This window comes from Pseudorasbora parva, chromosome 14 (assembly GCF_024679245.1).
Source record: "Pseudorasbora parva isolate DD20220531a chromosome 14, ASM2467924v1, whole genome shotgun sequence".
NCBI lineage: Eukaryota > Metazoa > Chordata > Actinopteri > Cypriniformes > Gobionidae > Pseudorasbora > Pseudorasbora parva.
This window is the reverse complement of record NC_090185.1, coordinates 28099553-28122266: the sequence shown is the minus strand read 5'-3', so window position 1 is coordinate 28122266 and position 22714 is coordinate 28099553. Positions and strand designations below refer to the sequence as shown.

Below are 22714 nucleotides of genomic sequence, written 5' to 3'. Positions count from 1 at the left end.
TTTTTGTCCCGCCCCTCCTCCACTGTGATTGGATGGCTGGGTGAAGAGTGACGGTGATGAGCGCTGCGTTTTACTCAAAGCTGAACATTCTTCAACTCTCGGTGACCAGTTAAAAACGCTCTGTGAAAAATGCTTTGGTGGGCACACGGCCTTAGGGTTATTTTTTTCAGCAATAATCTGCCAAGTTTTGCCTTTAAAAATAGACAAACTTAAGTCTATGCACAAAAAGTGAATAAATGTATTAAAACTACTGCATAAATATAATGTTATACCATGAAATACCCTAAAAATACAAAATATTACATAAAAAAAATATTATCAAACAAAAACATAGCACAATCATTTAATTGAAAAAAAAAAAAATGTTTTTTAGACCAACATGCAACCAGTATACCAGAGGGTTAATATAATTAAACATTTAAAGCATTTATTAATATCTTGAATTAGCTTTTATTTTTGTATATTCAATTTATATTGTATTTTTAGTGTACGGTTTAGCAATTTGATGTGCTTTTTTTGTGTGTCATTTTTACTACTTTTAGTCTTTTAAATATTTCTTCATAGCTTTGCTTTTATTTCAGTTTTAGTAATTTTAGTACTTAAACTTAAACAGTTAGTTTCCAAAGCTAAATTAATTAAAGCTTTTTTATGTTAAAATGTCCCTGTTATATTTATATTTGATTTTATTCCAGTCCAAATTTAATGAAGGAAAACGTTGCTTGAGAGAGGGGACATTTTAACAGATTCTTTCATTCAAGTCAACTGAAGTTCTTTATGTAACCAATTTTACTTCCATAATGTGATATATTTCCAATTTAAACACGCTATTCAAAAAGAGAAGAAAAAAAAACCTTGGGTGGAACTACATTTATTAAAATATCCATTGAGAACTTTCTAGATTATAAAAAGTAAGATAATCAAACTGAATGTGAGTTTAGCCTAGGTAACTATTTTGCTATTTGTTAGCATTATTAGCAAGTTGCTACATTTTGCTGAAACATTTACAGATTTTTTTCTTTCTTTTCTGGAATAAGACCAGGAACATTCATTAAGAAAGTAAAGAGTCCATTTGGATTTCATGTTGAATTTAATACAGTGTGTCTTGCTTAGCTGAAAGGCTGTTAGCATAATACATTGTGACATAAAAAGAAAAAACACAGATGGAGAGTTTTGTCATGCTACACCCACCGCTTCATGTTGGAAAGAAATAGCTTATTACTGGAAAATCAACACTATTTTGAGAATGTCAAAATATGCTACTAAAAGGTTAAGTTAGCAGCATCGCTACATGTAGCTAGTCGCTTCCCATCAGTACCAGAGAAACCAGAGACTCTCTCCTAAACACACATTTTTAGTACAACTTACACGCGCTGTGAAAAAACACTCCTTCCAGGTACAACAAACATACTCAACCACACCTTTCTTTCCTTCTTCCATCTTAGGGTATCCTTTTAAATGGCTTACAGGGATGAGATGAGACATGCACAAACACAAACACACACAGTCTATGTATGATAAGAAAATACGCAAAGCCAGTAATTGGAGGATGGTGAGAGAAGCGTAGTCTGTGTCTTTGTGTAAACTGTCTGGACTCCTCCTGGGAATTTCCCTTAATTTTTTTTCTTCTCGCTCAAGCATTGCAACACACTGTTATTCTTGTGAGGGCGTGAGGGCTTGTCTCTGGTGGCAGAGGTCTTGGTCTGTTAATTCCTCCGGACACACTGAAGCTCTGCAGGAGCCAGAGACGCTGGGGATGATGAACAGTGAAGGAAAAGAGAGAGAAGGAGGAGGAGGAGAGGGAGGAGGAGGAGGAGGAGGAGGAGGAGGAGGGACAGAGCAGAGGGGCTTTTTCCTGTTACATCAATAATACTTTTGTATGTACATTTATATGTTTTGTCCACTCATGAGTGCTCCAGAGCAAATCAAAATAACTGATGCTGTCCCTCCACTGCCAAGCTCCATTACTGAAAAACATATTTTGGTCCCACTGTTCTGGCACCGATGTTGGATGGCATTTCAAGACATGTTATTTCTCACTTGCTCAACTTTCACTTATTTTCAAAAGAGCCAAAACTTTGGGACAAGAAGTTCTCAATTTTTATTCATGCCTCCATATTTTTAAAGGGGGCGGGGGAGGCAAGATATCTTGGCCACTTTGTATATTTTTTTTTTTTAAAAGCCTATAGACTGAACAATTAATACACATGCACATCGCTGTCTTCACAAATGCACATTTTTGTATTTTAAAAAAAGACATTTTTCAAAAATGTGCACCCATTTTCAAAAGTTCGCATTTTCACCCCCCCAAAATGCTATTGCCGTGTAAAAGAACCACACACTGTAAAAAAAAAAAATGGACGTAGTCTCCGTGACGTCACCCATAGGTTTCTAAAGAGTATTTTTGAAGCCTAAAGTGGGACGGAGCTGGCCGTCGCCAACTTGGCAGCGTGTTACCGCGCGTCACTCCCGGATAACTGGAAATGGGCAAAGAGGCGGGACATGGGTGGCGTTGACGTGCCTGGTTGCTCAGAACATATATTGCAACCATAGTGTCTATCCACCTGTCAATCAAAGTGACCACGCCCTTAATTATGCAGAACTTTAAGGCTTAATATAATTTAAACGGATGAGTTATACAAAAAAATCTCCCCCTCACAGTTGTCATGAAGGGCAAAAGTAGCTATATAGACCAAAACCACGTTTGTACCAGGTTGTAAACATGTTTTTTTTTTTTCTGCTGTAAAGTTAGGCATTTTAACATAGGGGAGATTTTTTGAGATTTTGCTCCCTTTTGGAGCCTGTTACTAGCGACAAGATGATGAATTACAGTTTAAGTCTCTTCCGTGTTGGCTTCAAGAGAGACTGAGGTAGGCGGCTGCTTGAATAGAATGGCTAAAAGGCATTAAAGTTTTCAGTTTTTAGTTGAAACGGTGTTATGTAAATGAACCCTGAAGCAAAGAACGAATTAGTAAATTGTTTGAACAAATTCTTAATTTGTAGCCATGGTATCTTACTATACATGTCATGTGCGGGGCTAGCCAGTTAAAACATGGCAATGATTTAGCTAAAACAAAGGGGGTAATCTAGCGCTCGGAAAGCGTTCCACCCCTAGGGGCTGCCATTGCTAACCAAGCCATCACCTGCTGTTAGCATCCCATTGACTCCCATTCATTTTTGAGTCACTTTGACAGTGAATAACTTTACATCTGAGGCGTTTAAAGACGCCATTTTTCCATTGTTTATTTATAAAGAAACACGACAATGTATAAAAGGCTCCATTACCTTGTATCTTACTCTATCACCCCGTAGAAGCTGTTTTTGTAAAAATACGCTAACGTTTGCGTCATAACCAACGCGACTGTTGCACAGTTGAGAAATTACCGTATAGACAGGAGGAGACGCTCAGAAACAATCTTTTACTGTCTATGAGACAGTCGGGGGGACGTGGAGACATAAAGTCCGATAAAGTCAAGGAAGAAGAATAGGGAGAAGCCGATAGTGAGCCAAAAGCAACGGGACAAAACATTTAAACAAAGTGATTCAGATTTCACTTTCCACAACTACTAGAAGACCTACAGCTGTCAGACAGGAGGCTCACGTCACACGTACGTCGTCAAGCTCAGTCTGAGCCTGCGCAGTTCGCTCAGCCATCAGGAAGTGAGTGCTTCTAATTGACTTCACAATTCGCCGTTGAAGTCTATGGGGTCGCTGTGTCCATTTATTTTACTGTCTATGGCTAAAACGAGAGATAAATGAATAAAACATGGACACAAATCAATGCTGCCTTCACATGCAATCGGAAATGTCCTACTTCCCTCTTGTGTAGTCGTGATCACAAGCTCATCAAATTCAAATTTAGGCTTGAGAGGGCATTCATGTCCAGTTTTTTAACAAGGAAGCTATCTACGATAATTCCAATAGCATGTGAAGGCAAAATAAATCTCCGGAATTCAATGTTAATTGGTGGCCACAATATAATTTTTTTCCTCACACATGCCATGTGCTCCACATCTATGTTTACACGACACCGTTTTCAACTAAAAACTGAAAACTTTTTCGGTTGTTTTGAGGGAATGAAAAACGCAAACCTTTGAAAAAGATACCGTTATTGTCTCTGTGCAATCTAAAAAAAAGGGGGAATTTGTGAAAACGGTGATGCGTTTAGTTTATAGTCATGTGGATTTGCCACAGTTTTTTGTAAAAAATATGCGTATGTGTTGTCTGCTAATTTTATTGGTCTTTTTAAATACTTTGATTTAAAGGTGCACTATGTAGTATTTTTGCAGTAAAATATCCAAAAACCACTAGGCCAGTGTTATATATTTTGTTCAGTTGAGTTCTTACAATATCCCAAATGTTTCCAACTATTTGTAAATTATGAGAAATTGCTATTTTAACCAATGAGCCTGGACGTCTGAAGGATGCGCCTTTTCAATTGCATCATTTTTAAATGTCAAGTGGTGTAACCATTGAGCAGAAAACACTGAAATAATTTATTTGGGTTTTGCATACATTTAATCATTATTTACAAAAGGTTTATTATTTTTAAGAATTTATTATTTATTTATTTATTTATTTTTTGCAAAGATGGTGCATTTGATTGAATCTTTGAGTCATTAATATCAACATGTTTTCTTAGGGTTACTCCATCTGACCAGAATAAAATGCATCTTTATGTTACCTATGATCTATGATCCTATGATGATGAGGTTTTAAAGTGGTCCTCTCTTTTTTTCTTTTCCTTTTTGGTCACATGACGATAAACTGGATTCTGCACGTTGGTTACACCACAGTGATTTTATTGAGTTTTTCCAGATAATAATATTATCAGGCTTTGATTAAATTCTCCTTTTGCATTCCACAGAATAAATAAAGGCAGGTTTGGAATGACATCAGGGTGAGTAAATGGTAACTGAGTTTTCATTTCCGAACCATTCCTTAAAAGTCCCTCAAGTCAAGAGCTTGACCAGCTAGCGAGTGTGCAGTGTTTGTACACGATAGAAGTTCAAGTTATTATTCTCATGCTTGGATGGATGGGAAGGAGAGCAAAGGTTTTTGGTTTTGGCAGGAATCCCAGCTTGGCATGGACCGCTGGTCCTCGAGGTATGTGTGGGTGTCCGTGTGTCCAAGTGTGTCTGCCTTACAGAAAAGGTACAAGTATGCATCTGCGTGCTCCGTAGAGGTTTCCCACACACATTACTGGTAGATGTGGTTGTGCCGTGACTCATGCTCTTTGGCAAGGCGGGCTCTCAGGGGACTTCAACTCCCATAGTCCCTTTTTTCTCTGCCTATTTTTACCACAACCATAACAAATGTCCTCTCATTTGCTTTTCCTTTTTCCTTCATATCAAACTTGATATGCATCCATCTCAAAACGTCTTTCCGTATCAGCTCTTTCGGTTCAGCTCGTCTGACCTCTTCCCCCTTCCCCCTCTGTCTTCATTGAGATGTCAGTCATGAACTACATAGATGCTGGATTTCCAGATTCTTCACCTGCTGAAGCTTTAGTCCGTGTGTGTGTGTGTGTGTGTGTGTGTGGGTCCTCACACATTCCTATCCATCTTATGGCTAAAGCCAGGGTCAGGAATGCTACTCATGCTTGTCACACACACAAACCCTCATATGTAATGAAATGGGAACATGAACAACCATATCGTATTTTGTTATACAAGAAAATGCCAAGTGTTTTATTCCGAAAGAGCCAATCTGTGGTATGAGCGGAATGAATGAAAAGCTTCCAGAGAATTCTATTATTCTCTTTTACCTCACCAAACGGCACCAAACCCAATTTCGAAAGCTAGTGTGTGCGCCGTGTCTATTTGTTTCAACTCTTGGACATTGTGCTCACCTCCTATAGTCTGCTGTCTTCACCTTTTTTTCTTGTAGTCTATTCTGTGTATCCCTTTTCCCATAATTTCTCCTCAATAGTTGTCTGTCTGTGGTGTTTCCTGTCTTGGTGGGGTTAATTAAGGATTCACCCATCTGAGGAGAACACTGGCTTCAGTAGACCAAGAAAATGGCTCACCTCTATTTCTCCTGTTAGACATTATCTGACAGAACATGGCTAATGTAAACACTGTCTGAATCTGAACTAAATGTGTTAACTATTAACTTTCTAATGACTCAGAGGAAATTACCTTGCAATGCTAACTCACCTCCACAGCCGAAATATAAAGGACAATAAAGCACTTTTTCAGATTTTAAATCGTATTACGAATACTGAATGGCACGCCACCGTGTTTTTTCTTTGTTTGTTTTTTTGTGTGTGGAAATAGTGGAAATAATTTCTGTCTTCATAGGTTGAGAAAGGTGAAACATCAAATTTTAGGTGGTGTGAACATTTCTGAACAAATTTGTGAACGAATCTTTTAAGTAGGCCATTTGTAAAGAATCGGTTGAGCGACTGAAGTCACTCGTCGTCATCTACTGATCAACGGTCACTTTAAGGGTTAGCTCACCCAAAAATTAAAATTCTGTCATTAATTACTCACCTTCATGTCGTTTGACACTCGTAAGATCTCCGTTCATCTTCGAAACACAAATAAAGATATTTTTGTTGAAATCCGATGGCTCAGAAAGGCCTTCATTGACACCAATGTAATTTCCTCTCTCAAGACCCATAAAAGGCACTAAAGATGTTGTTACAAAGCCCATCTCACTACAGTGGAGCTACAATAATTTTATGAATCGGCAAATATAGTTTTTGTGCAAAAAAAAAAAAAAAAAAAAAAAAAAACTTTTGAAATAACTTTATTCAACAAGTTCTTGTCTTCCGTCTGGGCCTCTGACATGAACTCACGATCATAGACAGTAAAAGAAATGGACACAGCGACCCCATTGACGTCAACGGCTAAATAATGAAGTCAACCTAGGGGCACTCATTTCCTGATGGCTGAGCGAACTGCGCAGGCTCAGACTGAGCTTGACGACGTAGATGTGACGTGAGCCTCCTGTCGGACAGCTGTAGGTCTTCTAGTAGTTGTAGAAAGTGAAATCTGAATCACGTTGTTTAAATATTTTCTCCCGTTGCTTTTGGCTCACAATGGGCTTCTCCTCATTCTTCCCCCTTGACTTTATCAGACTTTATGTCTCCACGTCCCCCCGACTGTCTCATAGACAGTAAAAGATTGCCTGCGAGCTTCTCCTCAAGTCTATACGGTAATTTCTCAACTGTGCGACAGAGTCGCGTTGGTTATGACGCAATCGATAGCCTATTTTTACAAAAACAGCTTCTGCGGGGCGATAGTGTAAGATACAAGGTAACGGAGCCTTTTATGCATTGTCGTGTTTCTTTAGAAATAAACAATGGACAAATGGAGTCTTTAAACGCCTCAGATGTAAAGTTATTCACTGTCAAAGTGACTCAAAAATGAATGGGAGTCAATGGGATGCTAACAGCAGGTGATGGCTTGGTTAGCAATGGCAGCCCCTAGGGGTGGAACGCTTTCCGAGCGCTAGATTACCCCCTTGCTCACGATGCACCACGACGGCGTTCTGACACATGACCCGGAAGCGAAGAACTTTGTTTACAAGCAGAGGAAGATGCGCCATATCTAAGCTGTTGAATTCTAAAAATGCGAAGTCATAAAACTACATTACGTTATATTAATTTCATCACTTTGATTTTTTTTTTTTTTTAGAATGCTGGCTCTACATCATATTCTCGCGCATGCGTCGTAAGTTCACAGAGGCCCAGATGGAAAAAAAAGGACTTGCTGAATAAACTCGTTATTTAGACTTTTTTTTTTTGCTGCACAATAACTATTTTGGTCGCTTCATAACCACTATAATGAGACGGTCTTTAGTGCCTTTTATGGGTCTTGAGAGAAGAAATGACATTGCTGCCAATGATCGGGCTTTCTGAGTCATCGGATTTCAACAAAAATATCTTCATTTATGTTCCGAAGATGAACAAAGGTCTTACGAGTGTCGAACGACATGAGGGTGAGTAATTAATGAAAGAATTTTCATTTTTGGTTGAACTAACCCTTTAATGAATCCTTTTTAACTGATTGAAAAGATTCAAATCACTGAAAGGAATCAAAATCCCCACCGCTCACTGACGCGGTGACTTGAAAGGCTGGTTAGCAGAGATTACCTCGTCCTGAGGGGGCGCGCGGCTCACTGAGTTTAAGTTGAGGAGATGAGAGAAGCGCCAGTTCATTCACTGTCAGATCCCCTCCACGCGCGCGAGACATGTTAAAGTTTGAAACAGTTTTATATGAGGACACAAAGTGTGGACAGTGCATAAAAATGGACTATTTTGGATAAACGTGGAGTCTTTATTCGAACATGTTTTTGAGTCTAGGATTATTACTATTGGATTTAGATGTTATGCATTTTTAAAAAAGGACTCTGACTCACAGGAGATGCGGTCAAGGGATGAAGGATCGCTTCATTCATGTTTTCTTTTTTGTCTTTGAAATGATCTCGCGCAATGTTTTGTGGGTTTGACTTTTTAACGGATTAAAAACGGCAATACATTATTAAAAGGAGTTCGTTTGATTTCAAAGAGTCGTTTTTAGGGCTTTACGGACTTGTGAAGAGTTTATCCTTTGAGAGATTTTTCTGTGGAAAGGCATGTTCCCTGGCTCCACGCCGGTTGGAGCATCTTTGCGGCTCCGGTCGGGAAGGTTTCGCCTGCGCTGGGACACATTTGGACCACAGGGGAGATGAGAACCGCGCTGATCCACTTTCTCTTCTGCTGCTTCTCTCTGCTTTCAGCAGCCGCTGAGGTAAGACCAACATCTGAGCACACTCATTTGGGATAGGGGAAGAGGAACACGGTGTTTCGAACTAAAGAGATTCCTTAACACATGTGAAGGTCTGTCACTACGCAGTTTTAGAACTATATTGCTCATATAACACTAACAACCATTAGTACTGCACATAGGCTAAACCTTTTTCTAAAATCTGCTTTAAACACAAGTGAAATATAGGCTAATATTTGCACTCATGCTGGATACATACAATTGAAAGTTGAAAATTGGTAAGGTCTCAATACAGCATTACGTAACCTTTGTTAATATAAATTCCCTGGATTAACTAATGTTAACAGATACATCGTTTGATCTTAAAATATATTAGTGAATGTTGAGATTAACATTAACTTAATGAATGCAGTAGAAGTATAGTTAATTGGGTTAACAAATGAAATCATATTTTAAAGTGTTACCATACAAATATAGAATTTTCTACAAATGTTTTGGTATGATGACTTTGTAGTTTTAATGGTTGCACAACTTGACACTTAAGTATTCAAATACTTTTTAATAAAAAAATATTTAAAGAACTTAATGGGTTTGGTCCACATCACATGCCTTTATATTAATTTTATTTTGATATATTTTGGAATAACTAGGCCTATTTTCTAGGAAGCGCCGATTCCACGGGAGCTGATTGAGAGACTCTCTAACAGCGAGATCCGCAGCATTAGTGACCTCCAGAGGATCCTGGACATTGATTTCTTAGGTAAATCTTGCTGTTTTTTCTGATTATTTGACAGGAGGAGTGGGTAGGCTGAATATGTTGATGAATATGTATCTTAATATAGCAGGTGGTGACAGGTTTATGAATGAGTCATTGAAACATTCACTCAACCTTCTTGCCAGCTGGTTGCTAAACAAGTTGCTAAATAAGCACTGCAACTGCTAAAGGAATGTGGGTTGCATGCTTGATAAATCTGAGAATTATTTTAGTCCTTGATTCGTTCACTAAAAAGATTGGTTTCAAAACAGTAAAACCAAACTAATGTCAGTCGTGAAAGTGTTGAGGTGCAATGTTTGGAGAACAAGACTGTGGGAAATATCCATTCAGAGGAGACTTTAATCTTTTACTACACTTAAAGTTCATAGACCTTGCATTTAAGCGAGTTTAAACCGAGCGCCTCAGCACCTGTTGCCTAGCGACGCAGTCTTGCTCCTGGACTCGGCGCCGCATCAGCATTTCTACTTGTTATGTCACGTTTTGGCAGCACCAACATTCTGAACTCAAATGTGTCCTTGGAAAATGTGAAGTTACAGTATATAAAAAAGTTGATTATTTCCATTCTTGAGGCATGAGAGATAACTCCATTGATAGAACATTCGCTATTCAAAATTCTATCTGACAGTGATGTCATTGCAGCATTTGCATACTGCATTGCTTATTTCCTGCGTTTATTTGCATTCTCAATCGTCATTTGTCTTTTATTGCATTTTTTTCAACTACCTACAGCTACCTTTACACTGTAAAGTTCCTGTTGACTAGATATCCCAACAATGATGGCTAATTGATTGTGAAAATATGAAGTTTTGCACAGCCCACAATTCATTTTTAAAGGGATAGTTCACCCAAAAATTCTGTCATCGTTTACTCGCCCTCATGTTGTTCCAAACCTGTATGAGTTTCTTTCTTCTGTTGAACAAAAATGAAGATTTGAAGAATGTTCAACCCAATTTCATGGCAATTCATAAATATATTATGAGGTGGTTAATTTGTACGAATTGGTACAACCTCATTCGTACAAATTGGTATGATATTTGCTAAATCGAACGTATTTGATGAGTTGCCGAATTCGTATGAATTTGTACGAATGACTTCCCCTTAACCCCGTCCCCTAAACCTACCCATCACTGGGGTTTAAACAAACCATACAAATTCGTACGAATTAGCCACCTCTTCAAATACGTACAAACTGGTCTTGAGATAGCGTTGGAATGTTAGTATTCAAACAGTTGACAGCAGCCAATGACTTCCATAGTAGGAAAAAATACGATGGAAGTCAACGTCTACCGTCAACTGTCCGGTTACCAACATTCTTCAAAATATTTTCTTTTGTGTTCAAAAGGAAGAAAGACCTCACGCAGGTTTGGAACAACATGAGGCTGAGTAATTGATGACCGATTTTCATTTTGGGGTGAACTATCTCTTTAAGGAAGCCGGGTATGATTTGCCTGGTTTTGAACCACCTGACCCTGAATGGAAGCTTTTTTTTTTATTCGAAGACCCATCCAAAAGGGTTAAAATATCCACAATGCCTCAAATATAAACTTCCAGCGTGTCTAATGAGGAAATGCTGCAGCCCCAACGATATGAGTCTCAAATTTGATTTGGCCCATAAGCGCTGTAATTGAAATGCAAACAGCTGCGTCTGTGTGGCTGGTGCCTGAGGGAGGTCAAGAGACTCTCTCCATTATACTGTTGTCATGCTGCCTTTATGAGTTGAGTGCGGCTGAATGCCAGCGCTGCTGTAATGTATTATTCATGTCGAATTCCTCCGTTTGTGTGCATCTCTGCGTGCGAGTGTGTGTCTGCGTGTTTGGGAAAGAAAAGAGGCCGAAGCTCAAGTAGTGTTTGCGTATGTGAGGTCTGTTGCTCCGCTAACGACTGTGTGAAAAGCCGGGCGGATCGGTCGGCCACGGTGCTCAAGCCTGAATTAAAGCCTCCCTCCTCCTCCATTGGCCTGGTTTCCGGGGGCAACAACAGGGGCATCTCTGTCCCCCGTCGTCTCGCTGTATGGGCTGAATGGCTCCGCGGAGCCGTAGAACAGCATGATTAAATACTGCACACTTTGGTCAGACTAACTAACCAGACGTCCCTAAAGCATTTCGAATGACACAATCCTTTCCGAACATCTTATTGTTGAGTCTAGATTTTCTCGGTGTGTCCTCAGGCGGTGCTTATATTTGCTGTGTGATCTGTGTATAAAGGAAGTTTTTCGGACGGAGTGTGCTGGCAGGCTGGCAGACACCTTTATTCTTTACTTAGTAATCAGACCGGGTTTTCTTCATTTCTTTCCATCAGGCCGGTGGAGGCGGGGTTCACAAAGAGGTTCAAGGGCACTCTTTCTTCACAATAGTGAGGGAGGGATTGTGCATAGGATGGGAGCTTGTTCTACAAGCCAAAATATGTTGCTTTAACACTGTTGACTTTGTGCCTCGTTGACTTCTTTTGCAGAGAATGAGGTGCTGGAGGACGTTAAGCAAGGCCACCATAAGGAGCATCTGTATGACGGCAGGAACCTCAAGAGCTCACACTCTAGACGCAAGAGAAGCATTGGTAAAGCACACACACGCTCACATACATATTGGAACGCTCCTGTGGTTGTTCTACATGTTTATGGGCTGTTGTGTGTTTAGAGGAGGCAGTGCCAGCCGTCTGTAAGACCCGCACAGTGATCTACGAGATCCCACGCAGTCAGGTCGATCCCACGGCCGCCAACTTTCTGATCTGGCCTCCATGTGTCGAGGTGAGACGATGCTCAGGCTGCTGCAACACCAGCAACATGCGCTGCCATCCGTCCAAAAAACACCACAGGACTGTGAAGGTGAGGAAACACACCTTTCCCTGATTGTGTGTGTGTGTGTAAAAATGCATTATGTTTTATATTTGATATATTCAAATATTTATATATTGAAATGCAGTTGTTCAATAACTATTTTAGTTTTGCAAGTGATACATAATTTTCCTCCTATTTTCATGTTTTATATATCATTAATATAAGATACTATAATATAAAATGATTATTATTATTACTATTATTATTGTAATTATTATTATAAAGTGGAAATATTTTTCATTTATATTTTAAATATTTAAATTATTGTTCAATTATAATTATTTTAAATTATTTGGCAAATTTAAAATGTGCAATGTTTTATAAATAATATTATTTTATTTATTTCAATTATATATATAAATATATATATATATATATATATATATATATATATATATATATATATATATATATATATATATATATATATATATATATATATATGTAAATGTTTTATATATAAGATATTAGTATATATTATATTTATATTTAAAATATTATTTCCTTTTTATATATATTATTGAAATAATATATATATATATATATATATATATATATATATATATATATATATATATATATATATATTAAGGGTGTAACTGTACAGGTATTCGTACCAAACCGTTTCTGTACAGGGCTTTCGGTTCGGTGCACGTGTAGCCTAGAAATCTAGACGCACCCTAGCTGCAGCAAATCTAATCTGCCCGTGAGTGTCGTCTAGAAACTCTCAATACCCTTCTGAGCTGTAATCGCCAAACTCTTGCCGGGCCAATCACATCGTGTATAGAGTCGGTGGGCGGGGCCATAATGACGACGGCCGAGTTGCGTTTGCGTGCTTCTAGTAAAGACTGAAGCTGGCGAACGGCGGACTTTCAAATCAGCTTTGACCGGAACTCTGGAAGACTTGGAGTTAAGCTTTTCTCTGAGAAAAGAACAAAGAAGTCACTGAAGTCATTCTTAAAAAGGGAAGATGTGTTCGGAGTTTTGCTGACCTGATACGGCGAATGTTTAATCTGTCAACGAGCTCTGCTTCACCTTCGTTGCTCTTGTTGGTTGTAGCGCTATCCTATCGTGTGCAGAGGGAGTTTGAAAGACAACCGTTTATCCCGCCCCTCAGATTGGCCCCTCTCTATGGTGAGTTTCCAGACCAAACATCTTGATGTGGGTCTGGCTTGTCAGGCTAGTGCACGTGTGTAACGGACGGTTAAATGCAATCTTTAACAGATAACCGTCAGCTTTTTTTAAGCGCGGAACACAATTCAATCTGAGTCCCCAAACGAACATATGAAGTATTCAGTCCCATTTTATCACGGAATTCAAACTTTAAATGCCGTTCTGACGCTCTTTAACGTAACATTATGGGCGTGTCAGTTCAATCGGCGGTGCATCGCGCGAGCGAACGCGATCATCTCTTCCTAAAGAATAAACATTAGTTAATATCTTGAAGTATGTTGAGGATACATTACAACTTACTGCTACGTATTTTGTATAATAGCTCAATCAGTGTTTCAACCCAAAAAGACGATAAAATAGCTTGAGCACAATGTCCCGTCGCATCACATTTAACTCTTTAAGTGTCCACAGCTGAGAGTTCACTAGAGAAATTAACTCTCACTGAATATATTACCTATATTATATTAGCCTATATATTAAAATGACCTACAGTGTGTATAAATTGTGTGTATAAAATTTCAATTGGAGAGAAAAATATATATAATAAGATTAAGAAGTTAATGCAAAAACTGCCTTATGTGAAGTATATGAGTGTTCTAAAAATAAATAACTGAATTTGGGCTCTGTTGTGAACCTTATTATTATAGTAATCTGTAAGTAAGGGATCCCTAGTTGTAGTTTACTAATTAATTTAAGGACAGACAATTTTTTCAGCAAATCACTGTTAAATTAAATAAATAAAAAGCAATGTTGTAAAACTGCTATACCGAATCCATACCTAACCGTGACTTTAAAACCGAGGTAAGTACCATTACACCCCTAATATATATATATATATATATATATATATATATATATATATATATATATATATATATATATACCCCTTTAAAAAAAGTTGTTACGCCATCCAGATTCATTTTAAAGAATGAAACGAAACATGCCTATAACTACCTTCTTTCTCCTTGACTGAGCTCATTTATATTGGAAACATATTTTTATTAATGTAAATCTCCTGCGCACTAGGCTGTGACCGTGTTTGCCACTTGCCAGGCTCATTTTCAGCACGTAAAGCTTTTCACATTTCTCAAATTTAAATGTAACAAGAGCAAGGAGGGATGGGACGTGCCAAAGGGAGGACGGCATCAACGAGAATTTCAGGGCCGCTGAACACACTGAAAGAGTTTCGGGCCAGACTTCCGCGGCTAGTTAACGAATAGCCTTAACCTTGAGTTAACCGCTGCAAATATCTGTCTGTCACGCCGCGGCTGTGGGGTGTGTTCTATTCCGTTTATCTTGCCAGCAATGTGTGTGAGTGTTCAGACCTGAATGAAGTATTGTATAAATGGGCCTGCAGGGCAGCTGAGTTGGCAGGGAGGGAAGGAGTCTGTCAGTATGATATGAGGTGTGTGTGTTTAGAAAGAGAGGTTTGAGGCGGCTCATCTGCGTTACAGGAAACCGACCGAGTCACATTTAGCTCTCGCCTTATCTCACCTCTGGAAAAGCAGAGGAAAAATACACTGTTGATAGGGTTATGAGTGTGTGCGTGCAGCTCAGGATGTTCCCACACTCACTCTCTCTCTCTCTCTCTCTCTCTCTCTCTCTCTCTCTCTCTCTCTCTCTCTCTCTCTCTCTCTCTCTCTCTCTCTCTCTCTCTCTCCCTCCCTCTCTCTCTCTCTCTCTCTCTCTCTCTCTCTCTCTCTCTCTCTCTCTCAGGTGGCCAAGGTGGAGTACGTACGCAGGAGGCCCAAGCTTCGGGAGGTGCAGGTGCAGCTGGAGGATCATCTCGAGTGTGTGTGCACGTCCAAACATCACTCAGAGTCCCGCATACACACAGGTAAGCACGCACTGCCGCCGCTAAAGGCGCGGTAAGCGATTTTTGAGAAACACTGTTGATATTTGAGATCAACCCAAACAAACAAACAAACAAACACGCCCTTCCCTTCATTGCTCCTCCCCAAAATGTACGTAGACGCAATGCCTTTTTTATCATATTTATTTATCGTATGTGAGCAGTATGTGAGGCTAAATAGATTTAGATTTTGTTTTCAGTCTGAATTTGGTAAGATATGTGCTTTCATTTCTGTTTATGCAATCCCTTCACTCGATTGGGATGTTCTCTTTTATTCTGGACGGCAAGGGCAGTGACTGTAACATCGAGTGTATTTTGTAGAATTAAACATGCATTTATATCGATTTCCTCAGGCTCCGAAAATTCTTCAAAAAGAACACAAAGAATGGCCGTCTCAGCTGCCATGGCTGCAACTCCCGCGTCATCAGAACAGGGCGTTCAACGCAGCACTGTTTCTGTTTAAAAAATGTTTTGCAATGTTTTGTCGGCGCTGAACGCAGCCATGGTTTCCCTCCCCTCCCCCATCATGACTGGACACCCCCCCTGCTGCTAATTGGCTACAAGTGTGTTGTGACGCTCAGTCAAATTCACTTTCAACAGCGTTTCTCAAAAATCGCTTATTGCACCTTTAAATACCGTCTTTTTAATCACTTGCTTTTCCACACCTTGTTTTATTTTTTTCCCCTCTCCACCCTCTTTTCCTGCCTTGTCGTTTCCCTTGGTTTCTTCGCTCAAAGGCCAGAACTAAAAAAAGATGTGGAAATGGAAAAATGTGATAAACTGTCCAAAAGCGGGTCTATATTTAGACTAATAGTCAGTAAGATGAAAGCCAAGTGGACTTATTGGTCACGGTCAGCAGTAGGAGCAATCTAGGGAGTATCTTTATACAAAATGTTATGATTTTTTGATATGTAATTTGTATATTTTAATATCAAAATGTAAGATATATAAAAAAAGTATATATATATATATATATATATATATATATATATATATATATATATATATATATATATATATATATATTATATATATATATATATATAAATAATTATCATAGTACTTTAAATAAGTATTAAATATCATTAGTATTTTTTTTGATATTATATTTATACAATAATATATTATATATAATATTTATACTTTTTATAGGTAAAATATAATTTTTTAAAAATGATTCATATTACCATTTTTCATATTATTACATATTCTAGTATTAATATTATTTATAAATATTTTATAACAAAATTTAATAATTTGTATTTCATTTTAGCCATTATATAAGACAAATAAATTATTTAAATATTTTATATAATATTTAATATTATTTTTATTTAGTTTTTATATTATAATGTAATAATTGTAATTACATTTGAACAACTATTTAGTACAAATAAACAGTCGAACAACAATAAAAAAAACAAGCAATTAAATAATATAGTACATAGGTATATAAATAATATAAAATATAAATATATAAATAATACCGATGCAAACTTGTATGGTATACTGCAAATGTAAATAAATTTTTTGGCCCCATCTGTTCAACAGGTGTGCTGTTGTCACGTTTTAAAAAACAAACAAACATATGTTTTATTATATTAATATTTTAATAATATTTGATATAATATTTCAGAATATAATTAATAAAGTTTTATATTAAAATGTGATTTAATAAAAAATAAAATTTCATCCACTGCACACTTCATCCATTGACTTCCATTGTGAGCAGCTTTTTTTTCAGTTCAACAGGTGCACTGTCAAAGGCTAACCAAGTCTTTTCTCCTCAGCAGATATAAGGTGAGCGTGGCACTGGATAAAAGAAAGCACAGGAGGGCCATCGCATCCAATCAGATAACTCTGGGCGCACGACAGCCATTGAGTGATATCATCTGAAGAGACGAGGCGAATGTGAACTGTTCAACAATGAGTGAATCAGGGAGGCCTTTTCGGATTACTTTGGACTTTTGATGCACCTTTAGAAGCGACCCGGAGAGAGACTTTGGAATAAAACCTGGGGGAACTAAGCACAACAAACTAGACTGCAGTGACAGAGACATTTGAGACGTTCGCAGACGTCGAAGTACTGATTCCACAACCTTTTAAAGGAGCATCTATCATAACTTTATTTGTCTATCAAAATTAATCTGTATCATCTTATTTTTGTAACTGCCAGTTTTCTATCAACACTGATCTGCTCTTATATATGCCGTAGAATGAACAAGTACAACAAAACACAATCTACAGTAACTGATACTAATAAAGTGAATACATTATATTGCGTTTGTCTGACAGACAAATATGAATATGTCTCAAAGATAAGTATGATTATGTGTATTCATTACACTCTTTCCTAACCAGAAGCATTGTGATAAATCGTATCTCTTCCATGCCAATCTCTAATGTTTCTCCTAAACCAAATTCAACCACATCAAAGCGATGGATGACAAGCCTTTTTTTATATCTACATTAAATATGTGCTACATACAAGCTTATTGAGATTAATGCAACCACAACGTCATATTTACTATTTTGGAAAACTCATTTTTTTGTTAATTAACTAGGCTAATTGATATTGATCACACATGGTTGTGATTCTGAATATTAATTACTCAATGTCGTTTCTATGTATTTTTTGTACTACTGATGACACATCGATTTATTTAAACATATTAGAGATATAATGAATGCTGAATATTGAGGCAACAGGCTTGTGGAACTACACTTCCCATAATATATTCTATGGCTTCAGGAGAATGAACTCCAAATCTTATTGGAAAAAAGTAGCGCTTATAATAATAAAATGCTGGGTTAAAAACAACCTAAGTTGGGTTAAAAATGGACAAACCCAGAAATTGTGTTGTTTGAATGGGTCCATTCACTGGGTTCAAATAACAGGGTTTGTCCATTTTCAACCCAACTTGGATTGTTTTTAACCCAGCCTTTTTTTGAGTGTAACTAGATATAAAAGTTTGTCAAGACAAAGTTGGCTTGAGAAAGTCAGACCAGAAAGTTTGAAATGGTTTTAAAAGTAGTTTGAAGTTGAAAGTTTGATCATTTTGAAGTCAATAGTCTAAAATGCTGGGTTGGGTTGGGTTAAAAAATGGACAAACCCAGCAATTTGGTTGTTTTAACCCTCCAATTGGGTTGTTTTAAGCAAACATTTAACCCAACTGCTGGGTTAAAGCAACACATTTACTGGGTTAAAACAACCCAATTTCTGGGTTTATCCATTTTCAACCCAACTTGGGTTGTTTTTAACCCAGTATTTTTTAGAGTGAATTAGATACATATAATGCAGTTTAATTGAGTCTAACACCATGTCCTAACTACATGCGCCGCGACGCCATGATAAAAGGTACCTTTTCCACATTAATTCAAGTTTTTGTCCTAACCAGCTGCGACGGCGACACACGGTTGAATCTATTTTAGAAACGGTTTCTATTTTTGTGCGACGTCGCTGGAAAAACAACACAAACATTGCGATGTTACTCTCATGTAGTTTTTATGTGCTTTATTTAATGTAAAAAGTGTGTAATGTTACTTTGAATATGATTTAGCGCACCCAACTCATATTAAAAGGAGCAAAGGAGAATTCACCTCAGATCTCAAAATTAAACACAATGAAGAGCGTTCAACAAACAAGTATATTCTATGACAACAATTGTTTTAGTAACTCAGTATGTATTTTTAGTAGTTTAAATGATGTAATATTTGTGAATTTGTTTATGAACTTATTCATTTCCTTGCGAGTGCTGTCAATATTAATCTCTGGTGCCGTGCACTTGCCGCTAGAGCCCGCCCACATGCTGTTCTGATTGGCTGTGGTTTTTGATTGATGCATCTTGTTGTCGCGTCGCACCTGGTGTGGACAGACAAGTTGCTTTTCGCTGGAATCTTATCGCGTGTGTAGTTAGGACACGGTGTAATGGGCTTCTTGCAGTTTAATTTTGAATTTTGACAGTTGGAGTTTGAACAGACTTGGCTCATTCCGTGAACATTCTGTAAATGAAAGTCAATGGGATTTTTAGTAGGGGAAAATAGTAAGGGCCAGATTTACTAACAGCTTGCGCCAGCACAAACCCTCTTTTGGCGTTAAAAAACTACTGTCAGGATTAAAGGGATACTTTTATACCGCTTTTTCATATTAATCTATGTTATTCCCTTAGCTAAAACGAGTTGACACATACCTCTCTCGTCTCAGTGCGTGCACTTAATCTCTCTGACGCGCGGTGACTATCTGATAGCATTTAGCTTAGCCCACTAAGCCCAGTTTATTCACTAATGGTACCAAACAGACCATTAGAAGAGAAGTAAGTAAGTAAGTAAGAAGCGACCAAACACCTCCACGTTTTCCCTATTTAAATACAGTTACACGAATAGCTGAACGATCATGTATGATGAAATAAAACGTAGTGCTTTTCTAAGCGGATTAAAAAGGAGAACTATAATGTATGGCGGAATAGCACTTCTGAGAGTACTTCGACTCGGCGCAGTAAAAAGTCACGTCTGAAAAATCCTCCCTCACATCTCCCCCTCCCTCTCTCATTTCCGTCAATGGGGGGAGGGGGAGATGTGAGGGAGGATTTTTTCGTCACCGCGCGTCAGAGCGATTAATATAAAAAAAATGCAGATACAATGTAAAGTATTTGCTCTGGCTCTTGTTTTAAATATTTTTTCCCGTTATAATGCTGCTTGTTTTCATCTTTTTTCATCTCTTGTTTTCATCTCTTTCGTGTACTTTGTACAAGCAGAATGTGGCGTTTGGTCAGTGCTGTATTTGTCCCGCCCCTCCTCCACTGTGATTGGACGGCTGGGTGAAGAGTGACGGTGATGAGCGCTGCGTTTTACTCAAAGTTGAACATTCTTCAACTCTCTTCGACCAGCAAAAAAACGCTGAACGCTCAGTGACTGAGTGTGAAATATTTACTCAGCGCCTCGTTACGCTCATGCCGTTTTAAAAACGTGCGTTCCCATTGAAAACAGTTGAACACGCCAGCCAGCTGCGTAAAAAAATGCTTCGGTGGACACATGGCCTTACTAAAGATACGCAGTAAAAAATTTGACTAAAATAAAATAAAAAAAGGTGTGGACAGGGTTATTTTTGCTGCTGACATTACTGCATATGTATACAGTATGTAGTATATGTAGCAGTTTCCCTTTCAGGTGCAAAATGTATGCGAGGGGAGTATTTAAATGAATCACACAAGATGATTTACTAAAGTTTGCGCTTGTCAATTTACTGGTGTTTGCGAAAAAATTTTACTGCCCAAAAAAAGCACATCTTGAACCAGACTCTAACTGGTAGATTGAGTTGGTCATTTTGGAAATGATCCATCTGCACCAGGAGATCACAAGCAGAACTTTCCACTCCCTTCTGCGCTTTTTTGGAATTGCGCTCTCACGCTTTAACCTATTTAGTAAAGCTGGCCCTAAATCAGAACAGTCTGAAGGTCTAAACCGAGTTTGGAGGTTGTAGAGTTAAAGCTCTAGTCTAGGAGGAGTTAGAGTCCGAATTTTTTGTTTCAGAAAAAGAAAGATAATATTAAGTTTAAATAGCATTTTTCTCAAGCCAACTTAACAATAATGGGTTTTATTTATATAGCTCCTTTCAAGGACCCAAGGACACTTTTTTCTATAATATTGACAGATACAAATCAGGATACAACAACATGAACAGACAGACAGTGATCATATAACATACGAGACAAAACCAAAGCAAGCATGAATCTAAATTTAAAGTATAAAATTAGTTAACAACATATTGTACAAAAATGACTGTTTGAGCTCAGTTTTAGAGTGATCGGTTATCAGTCTGAAGAGAGAAGACAGATGTTTGTTCCAAAGCTTTGGACCTGAAATGCCGAATGCCCTACCGCCAACTGTAGATAGTTTGAACTTAAGTCCCATGAACAAGTTCTCAGAAGTACGGGCCGGGACATAAGGGTGTATTAATTCTGAAAGGCAAGAAGGTGTTGAATCATGACAAGCCTTGAAAACTAGGACAAGTATTTTAAACTGAGTGCGATAGGATAACAGGGAGCCAATGCAATTGCTGTAGGATGGGAGTGATTTGATCAGATTTTTTTTGTTAAATGTAAGAGCACGGGCAGCTGAGTTTTGAATTAGTTGCAGACGTATTTAGGCCCTAAAACAAAGAGTTACACCAGACGTAAGGTTATTTTAAAAAAGCATGGACAAAAGTTTTAGTGATATTATGGAAATAGAAAAAAAAAAACAAGACCCTACTAGCTGTTGGATGTGGGGTTCAAAGCATAATTTAGAATCAAATAGGACCCCAAGACTGTGTATGGTATAAACTATATAAATATGAATGGAGAATTCGTGTTGGGACGAGACAAGGGATTTAGGTCCAACTAACAGGATTTCAGTTTTTTCAGTATTCAGTTAAGAAGTTTTGAGCCAGCCTTGCTTTGAGATCATATAAGCAAGATGTAATGGAAGGAGGAGGAAAAACAGAATTGGGCTGAGCAGAAATATATATTTGAGTATCATCAGTATAACTGTGGAAATTAAGATCATGACGTGGTATGATCTGACCCAGACGAAACATGTTAAAAATAGAAGTGGACCAAGAACAGATCTTTGAGGTACTGCACTGGAAACAGTGACAGGATAAGATTTGTGTTTATTAGTGCTAATGAACGTGGTGCCTGTCTGCGAAATATGAGCTTAGCCACTGAAGGACAGTTCCAGTAATACCGATAGCAGTTAGACGAGATAGGAGTGCAGAATGGCAAACAGTATCAAAAGCTGAGCTCATATCCAAAAAGGAGGGCACCAGTATAAGAGGCAGGAGATCATTCACTACTCTTTAAAGAGCGGTCGCTGTACTGTGGAGAGGACGAGAGCTAGACTGAAATGCAGGTTGTTTTTCTCCAAATGGTACTGTAGTTGTGAGGTGGCCACCTTTTCTAAGACTTTAGACAAAAAGGGAAGGTTGGATATTGGTCTAAAGTTACTAAATACTGTGTTTTCAAGGCCTGTTTTTTTACCGCAGCTATATTAGTCCAGGTGGAACACAACCAGTCATGAGGGATCTATTTATCATGTGGATAATAGGTATAATGAGAGAAGACAGAATGTTTTTAAACAGGTGTGTTGGTATAGGATCAACCTGACAGGATGAGGAGTTAGAATGAACTAGATAACAAAGTTTGTCAAGACAAACTTTGACCAGAAAGTCTAAAAAAAAATGTTTAAAAGGTTAGTTCACCAAAAAATGAAATTGATGTCATTAATGACTCACCCTAATGTTGTTGCACACCCTTAAGACCTCCGTTCATCTTCAGAACACAGTTTAGGATATTTTATATTTAGTCCGACCTTGTATCTAAGTGTAGGCACAC

The 22714-nt window shown here is 38.0% G+C and overlaps 1 protein-coding gene across 3 annotated transcripts; it reads left to right on the top strand.

Annotated features, from left to right (window-relative positions):
* Positions 1-7820: 7820 nt before the first annotated feature.
* LOC137039569 (platelet-derived growth factor subunit A-like) lies at positions 7821-17620 on the top strand. 3 transcript variants are annotated; one of them, XM_067414870.1, is made up of 7 exons: positions 7821-7944; positions 8579-8735; positions 9375-9471; positions 11938-12039; positions 12120-12307; positions 15209-15329; positions 17135-17620. In XM_067414870.1, exons 2-7 carry the CDS (start codon positions 8673-8675, stop codon positions 17146-17148), a joined length of 585 nt encoding a protein of 194 aa, XP_067270971.1. In that variant the 5' UTR covers positions 7821-7944; positions 8579-8672; the 3' UTR covers positions 17149-17620. The 3 variants fall into 3 exon arrangements, with proteins under 3 accessions (XP_067270971.1, XP_067270972.1, XP_067270970.1); XM_067414871.1 differs by lacking the exon at positions 7821-7944 and having other exon boundaries at positions 8070-8735; positions 17138-17620; XM_067414869.1 differs by lacking the exon at positions 7821-7944 and having other exon boundaries at positions 8081-8735.
* Positions 17621-22714: the final 5094 nt, after the last annotated feature.